Source organism: Schistocerca nitens, chromosome 1 (genome assembly GCF_023898315.1).
Source record: "Schistocerca nitens isolate TAMUIC-IGC-003100 chromosome 1, iqSchNite1.1, whole genome shotgun sequence".
NCBI classification, from domain to species: domain Eukaryota; kingdom Metazoa; phylum Arthropoda; class Insecta; order Orthoptera; family Acrididae; genus Schistocerca; species Schistocerca nitens.
In genome coordinates, this window is record NC_064614.1 from 88,922,573 (window position 1) to 88,940,961 (window position 18,389).

General features: G+C 39.0%; 1 protein-coding gene across 1 annotated transcript in view; it reads right to left on the reverse strand.

Annotated features, from left to right (window-relative positions):
* The window catches only part of LOC126241430 (scoloptoxin SSD14-like), a 127,320-nt gene that overhangs the window by 14,968 nt on the left and 93,963 nt on the right, over positions 1 to 18,389 (reverse strand). The window contains exons 8-9 of the mRNA XM_049948005.1: positions 13,643 to 13,883; positions 13,430 to 13,543 (exon numbers count right to left, since the gene is read on the reverse strand). Coding sequence (XP_049803962.1) covers positions 13,430 to 13,543; positions 13,643 to 13,883 — 355 coding nt within the window. The remainder of the gene's footprint in view (positions 1 to 13,429; positions 13,544 to 13,642; positions 13,884 to 18,389) is intronic.

Sequence of the window (18,389 nt, forward strand, 5' to 3'; positions counted from 1 at the left end):
GAGTATGTTAGTGAAGGTGTACGCCAGCTGCCTGACCCTGTACATACAGCATCTGCCATCAAGATCCCATCCCTTGATTCAAACTGACCTGCAGTCCCTCCTAAAAACCTCAGGCCTCTCACAAGGAAATACACCTGAGTTCATAGAACTTCTTATCCCACTCAAACCACACACCCACCACATTTTATCTTCTTTGTAAGACCCACAAACCCAATAACCCTGGCCATCCTATGGTTACTGGCTTCAAAGCACCCATCGAACATATATTTGCCTTAATTGATCAACACCCACAGCCTATAGTACAAAGACTTCCCTCTTATATTAAAGATACCAACAATTTCCTAGACCATCTGAAATCTGTGCCTGTCCCACTCCCACCACACATTTTGCTTGTCACAACTGGTGCCATCTCCATCTATACCAACATCCCTCACGTACATGGTCTGTCTGCTGCTGAACATTTCCTCAGTCAATGCCCACCTAATTCCCAGTCTATGACATCTTTCTTGCTCACTTTAATCAACTTTATACTTACCAACAATTACTTCACCTTTGAGGGCAGACATACAAACAGATCAGGGGTACAGCCATGGGAACAAGGATGGCTCCAGCTCCTTCCTATGCCAACTTTTCCTTGGGTCACTTGGAGGGGGTTTTCCCAGGATCCATAAGTCTTCAGCCCCTGGTTTGATTTAGATACATTAATGACATCTCTGCCATATGGACTTATAGTCAGGCTGCCTGTTAAAATTTCTGGAATCTTTAAATACTTTCCCGCAGTTCAATTTCATGTGGTCCTATTCTGAATCCCATGCCACTTTTTTTATGTTGATCTCATCCTCACTGGAGGCCAGCTACACACTTCTGTCCACATCAAACATATTAACAAACAACAGTACTTATATTTTAACAGCTGCCGTCTTTTCCATGTCAAAGGTTCCCTCCCATACAGCCTTGGCATTTGAGGCAAACGTATGTGTTCAGATGCAGAATCTTTACATAAATACACCACCACTCTCATTTCAGCCTTCACTGAACATAATTATGCCCACACCCTAGCTCAAAAGCAGATTTCCTGGACCATCACATCCAATCCTGGTACTGCTGAACCCTTCAAAAAACAACTTCGGAGCACAAAACTTGTCACCCACTATTATCCTGGTTTTTAATGTATCAATCAGCTACTTCAACAAGGCCATAACTTTCTAAAATCATGCCCTAAAATGAGATCCAGTCTGTCTGAGATTTTGCCCACCACACCTAGAATAGATTTTCATCGCCCTCCCAATCTCCGCAATATCCTTGTCAGACCCTATGCTCCATCTGCACCCCATCTCCCTACCTTATGGTTCCTCCCCTGTTTTTAAGGCAGAGAGTGTATACAGGAACACATAATATACTGTTGCAGAGCATGCTGTACAACATGACAGTCATGACCTCAGTGCCAGTTTCACTACACACACCATCTGGATTTTTCCCCCAGACACCAGTTTCTTCGAACTTCACAGCTCGGTACTAGCACTACAACATGTCCTTGGTTCTCACCCGCCACCTGGCCTTAATTTACGTTAAATCCTTCCATCTCAGCATTTATTCACAGTCACTACTCCTTTCTTCACTCCGTTTTAGTTTTCTACATCTTTCGTTTTCTGACTTGTCTATTTTTCACCATCCCCCCTTCCACCTCTGTCACATACAATGCACTTAGCTTTTCACTCTTACTAACTTATGCATGATATTTTAGTAGTAATCTCTGTCTTCCATATTACCCTGTCTTCCACTTTTAAGCTCTCAGTTTTCCAAATCTCGTCCGGTGCAGTCCCCAACAATCAGACCTTTCTTCTCATTCTTCTCATCTTATCTGGTAAGTCCCCCCTGACCTGTACCCCTTTTCTTAAACCTCTCCAGTGCTTTTCCTTAACCCCCCTTCCTTCCTCTTCAACTCTTCTGCCAGAAGAAGGAGCCACTGGCTCTTAAGCCTTGTAAAAGTCAAATCTTTGTGTGTGTGTGTGTGTGTGTGTGTGTGTGTGTGTGTGTTCCTCCGCTACTGCACGGTGTGTAGAATGTATGAGACTGGCAATATACCACCTGATTTTTGAAAAAACATCATCCACACAATTCCAAAGATTGCAAGACTGACAAGTGTGAGAATTATAGTATTGTCAGCTCATGCATCTAAGTTGCTGAAAAGAATAATATACAGAAGAAAGGAAAACCAAATTGAGAATCTGTTACATGATGATATGTTTGGTTTTAGGAAAGATAAAGGCATCATAGAGGCAGTTCTGATGTTGTCATCAACAATGGAAGCAAGACTGAAGAAATGTCAAGACATATTCATAGGATCTGTGGATTTGAGAAAAACTTTCAACAATGTCGAATGGTGAAGAAGTTTGAAATTCTGACAAAAATAGTGGTAAAAGCAGGGTAATATACAATATGTATAAGAGCCAAGAGGAAACAATAAGATTGGTGCTCAGATTAAAAATAATGTAAGACAGGGATGTAGTCCTTCACCCCTACTGTTCAATCTGCACATCAAAGAAGCAATAGCAGAAATAAAAGAAAGGTTTAAGAGTGGAATTAAAATCCAATGTAAAAGGACATCAGTGATAAAATGAAATTGCTATCCTCAGTGAAACTGAAGAAGAATTACAGGATCTACTGAGTGGAATGAATAGTTTAATGAGTACAGAGTATGGATTGAGAATAAACTGAAGAAAGACAAAAGAAGTGAGATCTAGCAGAAGTGAGAGCAGCAAGAAAGTTAGCCTCAGGATTGGTGACCATGAAGTAGATGAAGTTACGGAATTCCACTACCTAGGTAGCAAAATAACCAGAGACGGTCTTAGCACGGAGGAGATAAAAAGCAGATTAACAATGATAAAAAAGAATTCCTGGCCAAGAGAAGTCTACTATCAAACATAGGCCTTTATTTGAGGAAGAAATTTCTAAGAATGTATGTTTTGAGAATAGCATTGTATGGGAATAAAACATAGCCTGTGAGAAAACAGGAAAACAAGAGAATCAAAGCATCTGAGAAGTGGTGCTATAGAAGAACGTTGAAAATTAGATTGACTGATAAAGTAACGAGGTTAGGTTAGGTTAGGTTAGTGTTGTTTAACGTCCCGTCGACAACGAGGTCATTAGAGATGGAGCACAAGCTTGGTTTAGGGAAGGATGGGGAAGGAAATCGGCCGTGCCCTTTCAAAGGAACCATCCCGGCATTTGCCTGAAATGATTTAGGGAAATCACGGAAAACCTAAATCAGGATGGCTGGAGACAGGATTGAACCGTCGTCCTCCCGAATGCGAGTCCAGTGTGCTAACCACTGCACCACCTCGCTCGGTGATAAGGTAATGAATGGTTCGTTTGTTGATTTGGGGGAGGGGACCAAACAGCAAGGTCATCAGTCCCATTGCATTAGGGAATGATGGGGAAGGAAGTTGTCCATGTCCTTTCAAAGAAACCATCCCGGCATTTGCCTGAAGTGATTTAGGAAAATCATGGAAGATCTAAATCAGGATGGCTGGAAATGGTTTTCAACTCTCATCCTCCTGAATGCAAGTCCAGTGTGCTAACCACTGTGCCACTTCACTCAGTGGTAAGGAATGAGGAGATTCTTGGCAGGATCAGCGAGAAAAGGAATATGGAAAACACTGACAAGAATAGAGGACAGAAAGGTAGGACACCTGTTAATACATCATGGAATAACATCTGAGCCGTGTAATGGCTCAGCTCATTTGATTTACCCACGAGATTATTTCTCTTGTTTACGCCGCAGCGATAGGGGGCGTGATCGCTGAGCGCTGTTGGTGCTGGTACGTGAAGCAACAGTTTTGGGAGGACGGCTCAGTCGTGATGGACAGGATGGAAGCGGCGGGGAGTCAACTGGTGCCTGCCGGTTAAGGACTGCAAAGAGTATGGCTGTTTGCTAGCATGTGGGGAGGATGGAATGCTCGATTGCTTAGTGTGGTTTTCCATGATCAGCTGTTGTTTGCTGGGCCTAGCACTCAAGTGTAACAGGAAACTGCATTGGTGTGGTTCTCGTCACCTGGCTAAGGTCGAAATTTTCATATACTTCTATTATATTTAATGATCATTACTTTATTATGTGGTTGGTACTTGTAGCCAACATTTTGTGATTTGCAATACTTCGGAGAATATCATAATGTGCCAGATGTCTACTGTGAATAATTCTTAATTTGTTTCATAGTGTATGGCACGGTATCCACTATCATCGATCATTTTATGAAAGTTCTGTCCAAATTATTATTACATTAGACTTTGTTAAAACTGATGCGTTTAAAATGCAAATTTCTTAATTCTACTAATATTGCTTGGGATAAACCCATCTATTTCTTGATATTGCCATATTTGTGTATTAACTTGTGTTTCTTCTCGAGACTGACTGAATTGATTTTGGAACACGTGGGGCAAGTATTTAAATGAAAATTTGCTAGATAACACAACCGTCATGAAATTGAAAACTTGACAGTGTTTACTCATGTCACCAGTCGTTAATGTTATTCTTGTCTTGTAGCTTACTTAACTGATATAAAATAAATTAGAAATTTTGTGTATTTGTCATGAAAGGTGAACTGATGTCACATGAGAGAAAAATAAGTGACATTTGTGTAGGGTTTACGTAAGCTTAAGTGAAATCAGGAGGTTAAAAAAATAAATAAAATAAAAATAAAAAATTAAATAAAAAATTAAGCAGGCAGTAGGGAATTTGTTGCACTCTTGCCAAATTGGATTTTTTTAAGGTTTGATTTACATGTAGTACAAATCACAAGTTCAATATTTTTCTGGTGTAATTGCTAATATTTGTACATGTTGCACTATTGTACGATATAATATACCCTTTACTAACAGTACCTTTATGTAATGTTAGAGTGGGGCTGCATGTTCTTCTAGAGAATGTTTTAAGAAAAATAAATTTTATTGCTAAAATTTCCTTTTAAACTGTTAATTGTATTAACTTGGATGTATAACCAATTATTGTTAAGCAATAAATTTGTGTCAACAAGGCTTGGACCAAATAAATGTGCCTACACCTTCCCCATCCTGGCTCTGCTACTGTCTATACATCACAACGTCCATGGTACTAGAGGGAGTTATAGAGGTTAAAAACTGTTACAGAAAACACAGATTAGAATACATCCAGCAAATAATTGAGGATGTAGGTTGCAAGTGCTATTCTGATGAAAGAGGCTGTCACAGGGGAGGAATTGATGGCAGGCTGCATCAGACCAGTCACAAAGCAGACGACTGAGAAAAGAAAGAAAGGAAACTGGCTGTCCGTGGTTGATGCAACACTCCTCCTTACTACAGATTCAGATGAAGTCTGCATTGTCATCCCACTGATTCTGCAGTCCTAGATTCTTGCACATTTCCACCATGGCCACTGGGCCACAATCTGGATGAAAATGCTAACCTGGCATTTTGACTAATGGCCCAGCTCTGATTGTGATTGAGAAGCTGTTCCATAGGTGCAAACAGTGTGGTGTACATCATGCAGCTTCCCATGAGCTATTGCTCCATGGCCTACTCCCGATCAACTAAGGGACCACATCCACATTGATTTTGTGCATGCTTTCCTGCATTCCTTGTGGTTATTAGTGATTGGTGCACTGTAAAATTATCCATATGTCACACACGAGCTTCACCTTTGCAGATGCTAACGGGCTGGCCCTAACAGGTTTTTGCAGTGAAAGTGTTGCCACAGATGATCATCTCGACAAAGACCCACAGTGTACTTCAGTGTTCTTCTGTGATTTTTGTATCTGCAACAGTGTTCAAAATGGTTCAAATGGCTCTGAGCACTATGGGACTCAACATCTGTGGTCATCAGTCCCCTAGAACTTGGAACTACTTAAACCTAACTAACCTATGGACATCACACACATCCATGCCTGAGGCAGGATTCAAACCTGCGACCATAGCGGTCACGCGGTTCCAGACTGAAGCGCCTAGGACCGCACGGCCCCACCGGCCGGCTGTAGCAGTGTTATTCACATAAAATCTAATATGCACAATTCTCTCCCCCCCCCCCCCCCAATTGAATGGTTAGGTGGAATGTATGTTGCACCACTTAATGAAATGTTGTGGGCAATCCAGCCTGGGCACGCACCTTCAGTCAGAAGTTGAGATGGGCACCAGCTATCGTTTAGGAGATACACGGATGGTGAATGTTCACCATGGATGCATGTGGGGTGTCCTGTCCCACCATCAGAAGGGCTGGGTACCATAGAGGCTCCATCCCTGGTGGGTGTCAACAACATCAATATGGTCCTTCTGCCCTCCCCGGACCCTCAATCGGTGCCTGACAGAGGCTGCTCAGATGCTGCTCACTCATCAGAGCATCTGGTGTCACTGCTTCTGTCTCTTGCTGTGGCACAGTCCAAAGAGCCCCTGTGGCCAGGGTCATCACTGTGGACAGCACACCACTGTCTGGAACACTTCCCTGCAAGAGTGACGCCTCTTCGGATGCTGATGAGCCAACAAAAGCCAACACTGTCACCATGCTGATGCCATTGTGCCTTTGCAATCATCACTGTCATCATTTTCGAGTCACCTGGTCAGATCTGGTGGCTTCCTCACATGTCCTGAGCTTCCACCAGCAGTGATCTGTCCAGCATAGTCCTCCTGCCTGTGAAGCTGACTCCACAGAAGAGGGGAGGAATGTGATGGCACACCCACACAATTCACCACAGCAGTATTTGTATTCAGTGCCAGCAGTGACTGGGGAAAGCAAGTGTGCTACCATTGCCTGCAGCCAGCACACAGGCCGGAAAATGTGAACACAGCATACTGCTGCCAGTGGGGCCTCGTCCACTTGCACCTTCTCCAGCATACACAAATTTTCTCAAGTCAGACCAGTTCTATGTCAGGGTGCATTCTGTTGTCAGTGATAGAACTCTGTACTTTGACCATTAATAGTTTTGTTAATTTTCTCTAACCTTGTTATTATTCGGTGTGCAGTTATCACATGATGTAATGTTTGTGTATGCAGTGATTGTCAATAAAGACTAAAAGTACAGCAATAGACCTCTTGTTTTTAGGTAATTCACATACTGTGCAGGTCTTGTTTTCGTTTATTACTCATACCTGCCACAGCATGAAGCCTTTCCTCTGTTGAAATATACTGAAGTTAAGCCACTATTTAAGAAGGGAGATAAAGAAATAGCATCAAATTTCCATCCAATTTCACTTTTGCCAGTATCCTCAAAATTTTAGAAAAAGTAATGCGCAGTCGGCTTTATAACCATCTTATCTCAAATAACATACTATCAAAGACACAGTTCGGATTTCTCAAGGGTTCAGATATTGAGAAGGCTATCTACGCTTACAGTGAAAATGTGCTTAATTCTTTAGACAAAAAATTGCAGGCAACTGGTATATTTTGTGATCTGTCAAAGGTATTTGACTGTGTAAATCACAATATCCTTTTAAGTAAATTAGAATATTATAGTGTAACAGGAAATGCTGCAAAAGGGTTCAAATCTTATATCTCTGGCAGGAAACAAAGGGTGCTATTAGGAAAGAGACATGTATCAAGCTATCAGGCATCATCCAACTGGGAACTAATTACATGAGGGGTCCCACAAGATTCCATTTTAGAGCTCTTACTTTTTCTTGTGTATATCAATGACCTTCATCAGTAACATTACCAGATGACAAGTTCATTTTGTTTGCCGATGATACAAACATTGCAATAAATAGCAAATCAAGTGTAGTCTTAGAAAGATCGGCTAGTAAAATATTTTTGGACATTAATCACTGGTTCCTGGCCAATTCTTTGTCACTAAACTTTGAAAAAACACACTACATGCAGTTCAGAACTTGTAAGGGGTGCCCCACAAGTATATGTCTAACGTATGATGACAAGCAGATAGAAGAAGTGGACAGTGTTAAATTCTTGAGATTACAGCTTGATAATAAATTCAACTGGGAGGAGCACACCACAGAACTGCTGAAGTATTCCATAATGTCATATGGGATTATTTCTTTGGATAATTCATCAAGCCAAGCTAAAGTTTTCCAGGCAGAAAAACGTGCAGTAAGAGTTATATGTGGTGTGAACTCAAGAACATCCTGCAGAATCCTGTTTAGGGAACTAGGGATACTAACTACTGTTCTCAATATATTTATTCCTTAATGAAATTTGTCGTTAAAAATGTATCACTTTTTCAAACCAACAGCTCAATTCATGGAATCAATACTAGAAATAACAATAATCTTCACAAGGGTTTAAAGTCACTTAGTCTTGTACAAAAAGGTGTGCATTATTCAAGAACACACATTTTCAATAACTTGCCAGCAGCCATAAAAAACTTAACAACCAATGAAATTCAATTTAAGAGAAGCCTAAAGGATTTATTGGTGGCCAACTCCTTCTACTCCATTGATGAATTTCTCAGTAGAACAAACTGATTTGTGTGTGTGATGATATAACTTCTACACAATTTCAGTGAGGTAATGTGTTCATTGTAAATAAGTGTGTGTGTGTGTGTGTGTGTGTGTGTGTGTGTGTGTGTGTGTAAGTACAATCTAACTTCTGCACCAGTTCAATGCAGTAATCTGTTCATTGTAAATAAGTATTTAGTAGTTGTATTACATGTTTATTACCTTATAAATAAATAAATAAACTTTTTATCTTAAATTCAGTGCATTAGTATTTGTAAAATGATTCTTTCATGTAGTGTTCATTAAAAAAAAAAAAGACGATCATTCCACTTGGGACCTGTGGAATGTTACATTATTTGTTTGAGTTGTAAATATTTGTCATGTATTATTGTTTTTCTTACATGTTCTACATCCTGGAGGACCTCCTCACTACAGATCAATTGGAATGAAAGTAAATCTAATCTAATCTCTGTATCTGATCTACTGTAGAGGTAACTGAAAGTCTCTCAAACTACTCACTGTACATTTTTGCATTCAGTGCTAATGCTGCCTATTGTTCCATCCATGCCTGACATTTCCTTCCTCTTATCCTTCTGCAGATATAATGAGATATCTCATCTTCAGCTTCATTGTCACTTGATATGGTATCATTCCTGTAGTCACTAAAATTTTCTTCATCAATGGTAACCTCAACAATTGTGGTTTCTTAACAAGAAAAGCTATCTTCATTATTAAAATCAAAATGACTTTTGTGAAACTTGATGTCTCTTCCAAGAATGATGTGTCTCTTTTCCAGACACCATAGCTGATATATATTAACACAGTATCTAACTATGAAGCAATTCTTAATTATGGAATCAAACTTTTCAGCAATTATTTCTGCAGTAAGTTGTAAATATGCCACACAACCAAACTCTTTCAGTTTCTGTAAATTTAGCATTTCGCCATAAGACATAGTAGCAGGAGCTGTTATTTTTAATGTACATTCAGGTGTTCTGTTTAACACATAAAGAGCAGTCTGTACTGCTTCTGACCAAAGTGGTTTTTCAAGTTTACTGTTCAACAACATGCAATTAACCTTGTTTGTGATGCCCCTATTCATGCTCCCACTCATTCCATTTTGTCAATTCACAATGGGTTCCCTTCATTGTAAAGAAGCTTTTGTTTGACAAATACTCACCTCCATTACTGGAGGAAAATCTACTAATTCTAAAACTGAAAAGAGTGGTTGCTACAGCTTCATAATGTTTAACATATTCCAGTAATGGGATTTATTTTGTGTCACATATAATCTGTAAAATAAGTATAGTCATCTATAAATGTAATGATTTATGTCTTTCCATTGTGAGATGAGGGAGTAATAGGACCCATAATGTCACTATGTACTAGCTCCAGTGGATGTTTTGCCCTTGTCCTCTTCTGCTTACATTGAAGTCTTGTTTGCTTCCCTTCCATACAGAAGGTGCATGAATCTGGTGTCTTCATATCTTCAGTGTCTATTCATTCCACATATTTTGGAAGTACTTGTAGATCAGTATAATTAATATTAGTGTATCCTTTCTTGTCTTACGGAATAGTACTGTGGGGTGGGACTAGCAAATTAATATGGAAAGAGTTTTCATAGTGAAGAAGCGAGCCTTGGGGATCATGGCTAAGGTAAAACCAGGAACTTCTTGCACACCCCTATTCATTAAACACAATATTCTCACACTTTATGCCAAGTACATACTACAAACTATAATGCTAGTGTAAGAAGACACTAAGATCACAAAAAGAAATATGGATATTCACAACTATGAGATAAGGCTTAGAAAAGATTTTCATATAGTTAACAGAAGATTAACTTTAACAGCAAAAAGCCGCTATGTCACAGGAGCTGTTTTTAATAACTTGTTACCAAATGAAGTTAAGATATTAACAGGGAATACTTTCAAAAAGTGAGTCAAGCAGTGGCTTGTCCAAAAATGCCCTTATAAGTTGAATTTATCATGAATTACAGAGTAATAAGACATAATGTAAAGTTAAAAAAATGTAATTGTAAAACTTTATACTAAGTTGAAAATGCACTGTATGTAAAATCATATGTTATGAGTAATTAACTAAATTGCTTTGAATGTCATAACCTTTGATGACAGATTGTTTCAGAAGCAATGCTGTGCAGGAATTTCTAGTTAATTTCAGAGCACACAGTTTTGCATGTAATTTCCTCTTTGAATAGCTGTCCTTCAATTTTCAGCTTTGAAACCATTTGTCTCCAGTCTGTTCACTGACAATAAGTTATGAGCTAGTCCAGAAACAAGTACACTACTTTTAATCAAAACTCGTACTGCCTTTCCATTGAAATAGCTAAGGACATTCATTTCATTTAAGTGTATTGCCTTCAAAACAGTTCCAGTTTTTGCAACAGTAATCACTACATGTCTTTCAAGCATTTACAGTTTATCAATGTCCTTTAAATGATTTACAAAGTGTTCACTCACATCAGAGCCCAAAAACCAGGACAGCAATTCATTTAATGCACCAGTTGAAAACCAACATGCTTCTGAACTGACAGGAACCTACTGAGAGTCACAATATTTGAATTTTCAGAGTTTTTCATCTTTTTTTCTTTTATTGCAAATCAGCTCTTTTGTGTATTTGTTTTTCCAATAAATTTTACCGTGGCCGTAAATGTTTCTACACATTGGTTCTGTCCACACACCTACTGTGCAGTTTACATGTTTATTCTTGTGATCTATGAGCCTGTGGGTATTCTAGTGCTACATCATAGTACAAAGTACTAGAGCCACACATTTCAGTTATATACAGTTTATTCATGATATCTTTACTCAAAGCCCATGGTGAATAATAGCAACATACAAAACATTCCTGATAAGAAAACTCAAGGGGGAAAAGTCAAAGCAGTTCGTCCTCACAGAGGTGATGGTTGGCTCATGCCAAGTCAACTGGCACCACAAGCCTATTTTGAATCAAGCTCAACTTCAGATTTTCTGTAGATAATGTCCTGATTGCAGTTACATTATCATATATTATCATTTATGAGGAAAACTATGAAACATAAAAATTGCTTTTTAGTGTGAGATTTTTCCATGTAAATTCTTTTTCTGTATTGAAGAGTGTTTCCAATTTCTCAATATTTTGAACTCTTACAGAATTATTTCAATGTCAAATTCCACATTTCCATCACCATATTACACTGCATAGCTCATCACTGTTCATATCTCCACTGTCACATTCCCTTCTACATTTCTGTTTAAAACAACTTTTTCTGCTCATTGCTGTTACACATATTCTGCACTTTTTTGATTTTCTTTTACAATTTGCAGTCAATTGGCTAGAATTATTTTCATATTACATCATTCTTTATTCTCCTCATTCAGTAACACCCTTTCAAATTTTCATTTTATCATCATTCTATTTATGTTTTCGAAATTTTTGCTTCACACATTAAGCAAGTTATTTAATGGTAAGCATATTCCTCCCCCCCCTCCCCCCTCCTCACCCCCCATTCTCCCAGCACTCATTGCCTTTCTTTTTTACTTACTAATTGCATGCTTCCAATTTTCTTGCCTAGAAACTTTACTTTGCCACCTACACAATATGGTCACACACTTATGTCAAGGTAGAGAAATTTCTCCCTGTGCTGGAAGAGTTTACTCTGAACTCCCATTTTAATTTTTTATCTTTATTTGTGATCAAAAAGTAATATTTAACAGCAGAAAGTTCTCAAGTGAACATCCCAATTGTTGTGGTACACACATACAATATTTTAGCAATTCACAATTCACAGTTCTATGTCTCATAGTGAATCGGTCAGTAGCCTGAAACTTTTGGCTCACGATAACAGACCGAGAAAAAGTGATGATTTTAATTTCTGATGACAATCATTTAGGTGGATGCATGCAAGTGCACATGCTCACATACACACTAACCCATCCCCCCCCCCCCCCATTCCACACAAACACAAACACAAGTAAACAGGTTGTCCAACCTAATTTCGCCATTTCATATTTTCGAAATGAAACAAAGTGTGAAAAATGCAATTGAACATGGATGCACCTATGTCAGGGGCTCCCACAACGGGCAGGAATGCACAATGCATACAAGTAAACAAAGATCACTTTCAACACAAAGTTACATTTTTTAAACTGTGGCACATGCATGTTTTTTTCTAACAGAAAGAATTAATGATAGCAGACTTGGTTTCACTGCTCTAAACCTCATATCTTCTGGAATACTTAAGACTTCAAATAATGGAAATGGTGCCACATTTTCTGCATTAATGCTGTAATGCCGTGATGTTGGTTGCCTGCACTGTCATGAAACAACCTTTGCTTTGTGCATTATGGCATAAACTATGGCACCATTGCCATCATTTAAAGTCTACATATTTCAGAATGTATGAGGTTTAGAACAATGAAAACAAGTCAACTATATGTTGAAAGTGATGATTACATATATGAATTGTGCATTCCTGTCCCTTGTTTGAGCCCCTGACAGAGGTGTGAGGGAATATGGTATAGTTGTAGGTAAACAACTAGAATTCTCTCATATACAGATTTATTCTCACTTAGCTTCTACACAGATACAAGTCCGGAGGCTAACTGCCGTTCACGTCCAACATCCTGCCCCAAAGCCCTCTCCTCAAAGATAGCCCACTTGCGCACAGAACAAATATTGATATTTATGGCGCTCTACGCCACAGGTGTATCACTGGCCAATTGCATTTTTCACATTTTGTTTTGTTTTGGAAACGCATGCAGTGGCAGAGTTAGATGGGACACCCTGTATATCTGAACTAGTGAATCCTGTTTAATTGTATGGACTGTGGATGAACAGACTTGTAATATATAGTAATGAAATTATCTTGTGTGATATGTACTTGTTTCCTTTGTAAATATCGTCTTCCTAATAAGGAAATCTGTAATGTGACTTGACTGTCTACAAATTTTAAACTACCTACATTACACAGTGTAAAATATTAAAATTTATAGAGCATCATGTAATTTGTACCTACCTCCTCAAACCCTTCTTCATATAAAAGTGTCATAGGGAATAGCTGATGATGAATTCGGCTATGGTCAATAGCTTCCTTTATAGTTTTGTTGAACCACAGGCTATATATAGATACCTGTAAATATATTGTACTGCAATATCTTTATGATTTGTAATTATTGGTGTATGTTTTAACTTTCTGCTAAAGCAATTAATTAATGAAATATGCAAATACCAGTGTTGTTGCTGATATAATTTTAGGTCCACCAGCAGCTCCAGTAACGAGTTGTACATCTCCACTTCCATTGACAAAAATTGAAGGAGACATAGATGAAAGAGGTCTTTTCCCTGGCTGAATAAAATTTGCTGGTGATGGAGGAATTCCAGCTGCACTGGTAATGTTTGGTGCAGAGAAATCATCCATTTCATCATTAAGAATGATACCTGTAGATTTTGATACAACCATTGCACCAAAGCTGCAAAAACATATGAGACTCTTCTCAGTTTTCAAAGAGCAATCATAAGAAAACCACACATGCACATTCATTCATCTATTACTTCATTCATTCATCCATTCACTCATTCATTGCATTCCATTTATTCATTAAAAAGGGGAATCTAAACCAAGTTTGAATAAGTGACGAGCTGTCGCGAATTAATGATGTAGATTGTATTAACAATTCACTATCAATAAAATACTATATTCTATTTGCACTTACACAGGTTAAAATAAGGTATTAAGAGTAGCAGGAAAGCTTCTATTGGAAAAATAGTGCACACAAATACATATGTACAAATATTAACATAGAAACAGAATTTGGCTGTTAGAAATTCAATTTTACTGTAGAACGAATGAAAATAAACTTTTCAGTGGCAACACAAATTTGCAGAGATAGACTTTTTTTTATTATGTTGAAAAAAAAATTAATTACATTTCTTTGGTGAGACATCAGGTGTCACTGTGAAATTTCCACAATATTTCATCAGCACAACTAATTATCACCTTCAGGTGCAATGAACACAGAGTGTTCACTGCACCTGATGACGTTGGTCAGTTGCCCAATGAAATATTATGGAAATTCACAACAATGTCTGATATCTCACCCAAGAACCATATTTACAACTAGTCTGTTTGGAAAGCCTAAATAAACACAGATGAACTACAGTTGAGCCTCAGGATGACAGCACACACAGTATCCACTATCCTCCATGATTAAAAATATTTAACAATTCATAATCATCATTTGTTTTGAGCATTAGACCATTGAACCTGCTGTGAACTTTATATTTCATTGACTGTTGCTCTCTCCATTTGGTCTTTGAATTGCCTGCTCTAACGAAGCCTCTAGGCTGATACCTCCACATAAGTGTGCATCATTCATCCATTCTACATGAAATCTCAACTTTTGGCAATATTGCATGATTTTGTCAAGTAAACTACAGACATTCTGTTATTGTGATATCTTTGATACAAGATCAGTCTCATTTAGTTACTCCCATAATCAATGGAAGAAACAGCATTTCCAAATCCTAGATTTTACTTTCCTTTGATAGGAGGGAAGCCTATTCTGTACAATACAAATGAGGTTGCCAGAAGAATCCTAAATTACTGACAAACTTCAAGTCAGCCTTTGATGCAGACTACACACAAATGATTCCAAATCAAAAAGACACAATCAGTAATGAGAGAAATTTGTAAAGAAAGATAACACAGTATGTGAAATAGCACTTTATATCATAGTGTAAGACATGCACAACAGAATGGCCACAATGAACCAAAGTTTATTCTTCATCCCCATACAAGTGAACAACAGTCGAAAACATGAGAGACAAACATAGAAACAGTCTAAGCACTGATACAAGCAGTTGCTGACAATAAGCATGAGCATAACATGAACGTAAATGCCTGCAGCACTGCACTTATAAAGAGGAGGGCTCTGGAAGCTGGTGTAGTGGATGCTGTGCTGTGTGGACAAGCATCACATCAAGGAGGAAAACCTTCAGTAGCCGAAATGTAGCAAAGAGGATGCATTCCATTTGCTACACTAGTAATCCTTAAATAAGTAATTTTTTTTTCTGTCACCTAATTCCATTTAAAATGTAACATCTATACCACCTGTACATAAAATGGCCAAGTTCTTTAATGATCTTACTGTTTCTGTTCTAATTCCCATGGCATAGATAGTTTTCCATAAAACATCTTTACATAAGATAAATCTGTAACTAAAGCTGCTCCAGTGCTATGTGGTCAAAAAAATGTTATGTGTTAAAAAGTAAATTTAAGAAGACTGACTCAGCTGGATAGCTCTACATTCACTCTCCACAGTAACTAGTTTAACTTGGCTGACAATTCATTAACTTAGAAACAGCCTGGGAGATGTTTTCAGAATGAAATTTTCACTCTGCAGTGGAGTGTGCACTGATATGAAACTGATATGGCTAAGCCATGTCTCCGCAATATCCTTTCTTCCAGGATTGCTAGTTCTGCAAGTTTCACAGGAAGTTTGGAAGGTAGAAGAGGAGATACTGGTGGAATTAAAGCTGTGATGATGGGGTGTGAGTCATGCTTGGGTAGCTAGGTCAGTAGAGCACACATCTGCAGAAGGCAAAGGCCCTCAGTTCAAGCCTCAGTCCAGCACACAGTTTTAATCTGCCAGGAAGTTTCATATCAGCACATACTCAACTGCAGAGTGAAAATTTCATTCTGGAAATTTTGTATTATTCACCATTAGAAAGTACACTGTTAAGATCCTGCCAGTGTCAGAATGTTTTGTAGACTTTTGAGTGTGTCTAACTGTAATTCGTATTCTAAATGAAATCTTATAAACTAACTGATCAACACATTGCTACAAATGATAATAAATGTGGAAACCAGTAAAAAATCTAAATAATGTGTTGCAAGCATTATTTAAAAATTCATCACAAAACTAGATTACAGTAAAATGAAGGACAATTTGATGACCCGCTGCAAGGGCAATCATGAAATTGTAAGAAATATTCATGCCAGGAAGTGGAATGGTTTGGATGTGGTTTGACAATATTGATACCATTATGGGTCGCATTCCATTTAATGTTAAGCTTGCCCTTAAATGGTTTTTCTAAATTTCCACACTTTATCACTGGCTTTAAACATTTGGAGTATGTGACTTGCATTCTTCACTACACATTTATCTTTCTCAAACAATGGAAAGTCCAGGTTGGAATACCAACAACATTATGAAAAATATAGGTAGCTACTAGCCTTAAAGATATGACACAAGGAGTTTCAGACTGACACAACAGGAAGGTTATTACACATTGAGCTTTCTTCAGAAAAGAAAACAGACACATTCACAGAAGCAGGCACACCTCATGCATACATGACTGCTACCTCCAACTGCTGCATCCAGAATGTGACTGTAACATTGAACAAAGGCAACAATCAGAAGTGGGGCAGGAAAGGGGGTTGGATAGCAGGGGGTGGGTAGAAGTATAGCATTGCACTGTCTGGCAAAGCACGGATGAAGAAGGGGGAGGAGGGGGGGAGTGAGATAGGGAATGGAAAAGGAGAAGAGCAGAGAATGGGGAAAGGTTGCTAGGTCTAGGTGCATTGGCAGAGAATGGAGCACAGTCAGCATGAGGAAATCTGAATTGGAAAGGAGCGATATAACAGAGGGGGCAGAAACTGTTGGATGGGCGGGGGGGCATGGTAATTACTGTGGGCTGGGACTAGAATAATTTTAAGGGTAGAGAACGTGTTCTAAGGATAACTCCCATCTGTGTAGTTTAGAAAAGCTGGTGGTGGGAGGGAAGATCCATGTTATCCAAGTTGTGAAGCAGCCATTGAAATCAAGGGTGTTATGTTCAGTTGCGTGTTGTGCTACAGCGTGGTCTACTTTGCTCTTGGCCACAGTTTGGCAGTGACCATTCATCCTGGTGACCAGTTGGTTTGCAGTCTTACCAATATGAAAAGCTGTGCAATGGTTGCAGAAGAGATGGTATGAAGAGATGGTATATGACATTGCCGCTTTCACAGCTGGCTCAGCCTGTGATGGGAAAGGACAAGCCTGTGACGGGACTGGAATAGGAAGAGATGGGTGGACTGAGCAGGTCTTGTACCTAAATATTCCACAGGCGTACGATTCCTGTGACAAGGGGTTGGGTCTAGTAGTGTCTATGGATGGACTAGTATGTCATGGTGGTTGTCTTGGCAGTGAAACACCACTTCGGGAAAGATGGGATAGTTCTTGGGTAGGATGTCCCTATTTCAGGGCATAATGATAGATAATCAAAGCCCTGATGAAAGATGTGGTTCAGTTGTTCCAAACCAATCTGTGGTGATACTGATGAAGGGAGTGCTCCTTTGCAACTGGTTCTTGAGGGTGGTGGGATGATTGGGGAGGGGGAGTGGAGAGGCGGATGGCACGAGAAATCTGTTTGTAGACTAGGTCTGGGGAATAGTGCCTGTCTGAGAAGGCCATTGTGAGAACTTCAGCATACTGGGCAAGGGAGTTCTTGTCACTTCAGACACATCATTCTTGGGTGACCAGGCTGTATGGGAGGGATTTTTTGGTGTGGAAGGAGTTGCAGCTGTCAAAATGCAGGTACTGTTTGTGGTTGGTAGGTTTAATTTGGACGAGGTGTACATGGAGGTACAAGAGAGGATGAGGTTAACACCCATGAAGGTGGCATGCTGGGTGGAGAAGGACCAGTAAAGTGTGTGGGATAGAAATTGTTGAGGTTGTGAAGGAATGAGGGAAGAGTGTCTTGCGCTTGAGTCAAGATCATGAAGATATCATCAATGAACCTCAACCAGACCAGGTGTTGGGATTTTGAGAGGCTAGGTAGGTTTCTTCTAAATGGCCCATAAACAGGTTCACATAGGAAGGGTGACATACAGGTGGCTATGACTGTGCTGCAAATTTGTTTGTATACCTTCCCTTCAAAGGTCAAACAATGGAAAATCCAGGGTCGAATGTAGCAATATTACGAGAAGGAAAGTT